At 55.2% G+C, this 2,258-nt stretch overlaps 1 protein-coding gene across 1 annotated transcript; it reads right to left on the minus strand.

The window, feature by feature from the left end:
* Positions 1-216: 216 nt before the first annotated feature.
* LOC128768181 (dynein axonemal heavy chain 2-like) lies at positions 217-1,569 on the minus strand. The gene is made up of 4 exons (XM_053880909.1): positions 1,565-1,569; positions 667-784; positions 525-602; positions 217-455 (listed from the first exon to the last, which is right to left on the minus strand). The coding sequence occupies exons 1-4, from the start codon at positions 1,567-1,569 to the stop codon at positions 243-245; spliced, it is 414 nt and encodes a 137-aa protein (XP_053736884.1). The 3' UTR covers positions 217-242.
* Positions 1,570-2,258: the final 689 nt, after the last annotated feature.

Below are 2,258 nucleotides of genomic sequence, written 5' to 3' on the forward strand. Positions count from 1 at the left end.
TACTGGCTCTCTCTCTCTCTCTCCTCTGTACATGTCCGTGTTCAAGAACAACTGAAAACAAATGGTCAAAATCCAGAAAAAAATAGATTCAAAGCACAAGACAGTAAAGAAGTGGAAGATGACCAAAGAGTAAATCATGAAACGGAAAAATAAAATCAGCAAATAAAAACAAACAAGTTAGAGTGGTGAGAAAAGAGGAAGGGGAACAAGGCAAAACTGGACGAAGAAACTCGGCAACAGAGTCAGAGATGAGAAAAGCAGCGGAGGACGGCGCCCGGCTGCAGCGTCTGGAGCTCCGACTCACTCCTGGGGGTCTTCTTGCGGTTGTCCGAGGGTTTGAAGTGGACGCTGGGCATCGGGCAGAACATCTGCATGGGCTGGGCCTCCACCAGACAGGAGTTCTTCCTGTCCCACGCTGCCCCCTGCAGGAAGAGCCCGCGCACCAGCACGCCGTCCTGCTGAGGCACGGACAGCGGCGTCACACGACCCGGTCGCTGCGGGCCGACATGGGACAGCACCGTCACCTGCGGCGGGTGGAGCAGGTGGCTGTCGTCCACGGTGGACACGGTGAACTCCCAGGAGAGCGAGTCCACGGGCTTCTGCTGGGAACAGAGAGTCTCAGCAGGCCAGTCCAGCTGCTCAACTTCCACCTGCGCCAGTCCTCACCTGGTGTTGTCGAGCGTACGACTGCAGCACGGCGGTCAGCAGCGCCTTCGGGGAGGTGAAGCCGGACAACCAGAGGAGCGCGGGCGGCCTGCTGGTCTGGGCCCAGCGGGCCAGCTGCCTCACACACACACACACTCTCTCTCTCTCACACACACACACTCTCTCTCACACACACACACACACACACTCTCTCTCTCTCTCTCTCTCACACACACACACACACTCTCTCTCTCTCTCTCTCACACACACACACACTCTCTCTCACACACACACACACACTCTCTCTCTCTCTCTCTCACACACACACACACTCTCTCTCTCACACACACACACACTCTCTCTCACACACACACACTCTCTCTCTCACACACACACACACTCTCTCTCTCTCTCTCACACACACACACAGTCTCTCTCTCTCTCACACACACACACTCTCTCTCTCTCACACACACACACTCTCTCTCTCACACACACACACACACACTCTCTCTCACACACACACACACTCTCTCTCTCACACACACACTCTCTCTCACACACACACACTCTCTCTCACACACACACACTCTCTCTCTCACACACACACACAGACACACACTCTCTCTCACACACACTCTCTCTCTCTCCTTCTCTCTCTCTCTCTCTCACACACACACACACTCTCTCTCTCTCTCTCTCGGAGTGCATGCTGGGAGCGAGGTGCGTGAGTGGGTGTCGTGAGCGAGTGGATTTCTCGTACTTTATTTCATTTTGTATTCATCAATAAATAGTAAATTCACGGGTGTATTGTTTATAGATCACATTAGCGTTTCACTTTGGTGTCTTTCTGTGGGCTGTTTGGTGGGTTACAGGTTTGAACTCCTGGTGTTGGCGTCTCGCCGGCCGCGTGGCTCACGCCATGGCTAGCGCGGAGTTCAGATCTCTCACCCGCAAACACGGGATAAAAGTCACTGCCACTTTCCCCTGCAGCGTGGAGGACATGAGTCTGGCTGTGGGGGAGAGGGTCGGGCACAGCAGCATCAGATCGGCTGCTCGGATGAACAGTGGCGTGGTTATATTCCTGGACCGGGTGGATCAGGTGAACCGTGTGCTGGAGTCGGGAGTCGCCGTCAACGGCTGCTTCGTGACCGTGCAGCCGCTCGCGCTGCCGGCCACGAAGATAGTTCTTTCCAACGTCCCTCCCTTCATCACTGATGAATTTCTGTCCAAGGAGCTGTCCAGACATGGGAAAGTGGTGTCACCGATCCGTAAGATCCTGTCTGGATGTAAGTCTCCGCTGCTGAAACACGTCGTGTCTCACACAGCTCTACATGATACTCAATAACCGGGGAGAGGAGCTCAACCTCCGATTCCTGGTGAGAGTAGATGATTACGACTACACGATCTATGCCAGTTCAGCGGTGATGAAGTGTTTCGGTTGCGGAGAGGAGGGACACACGGTGGGCTCCTGTCCGAACCGCGGTGAGCCGAACACACCTGGTCCAACACGCGCTCCGGCCGCCGCCGGGAGAGCCGCGTCATCCGGGGAACGTCAGCGGCTGTGTCCGACCGGGATAAGGGGGTGAGTAAGTGTGACACAGAGGGTGAAT

The sequence above is a fragment of the Synchiropus splendidus genome, chromosome 1, assembly GCF_027744825.2.
Source record: "Synchiropus splendidus isolate RoL2022-P1 chromosome 1, RoL_Sspl_1.0, whole genome shotgun sequence".
Classification (NCBI taxonomy): domain Eukaryota; kingdom Metazoa; phylum Chordata; class Actinopteri; order Syngnathiformes; family Callionymidae; genus Synchiropus; species Synchiropus splendidus.

Bases quoted from the DNA above. Each gene is read 5' to 3' on its own strand.
- LOC128768181 (XM_053880909.1), bottom strand. The intron at 603-666 runs GTGAGGACTGGC...CTCTGTTCCCAG, and splicing joins CGTACGCTCGACAACACCAG to CAGAAGCCCGTGGACTCGCT. The intron at 456-524 runs GTGACGGTGCTG...GTGCCTCAGCAG, and splicing joins ACCTGCTCCACCCGCCGCAG to GACGGCGTGCTGGTGCGCGG.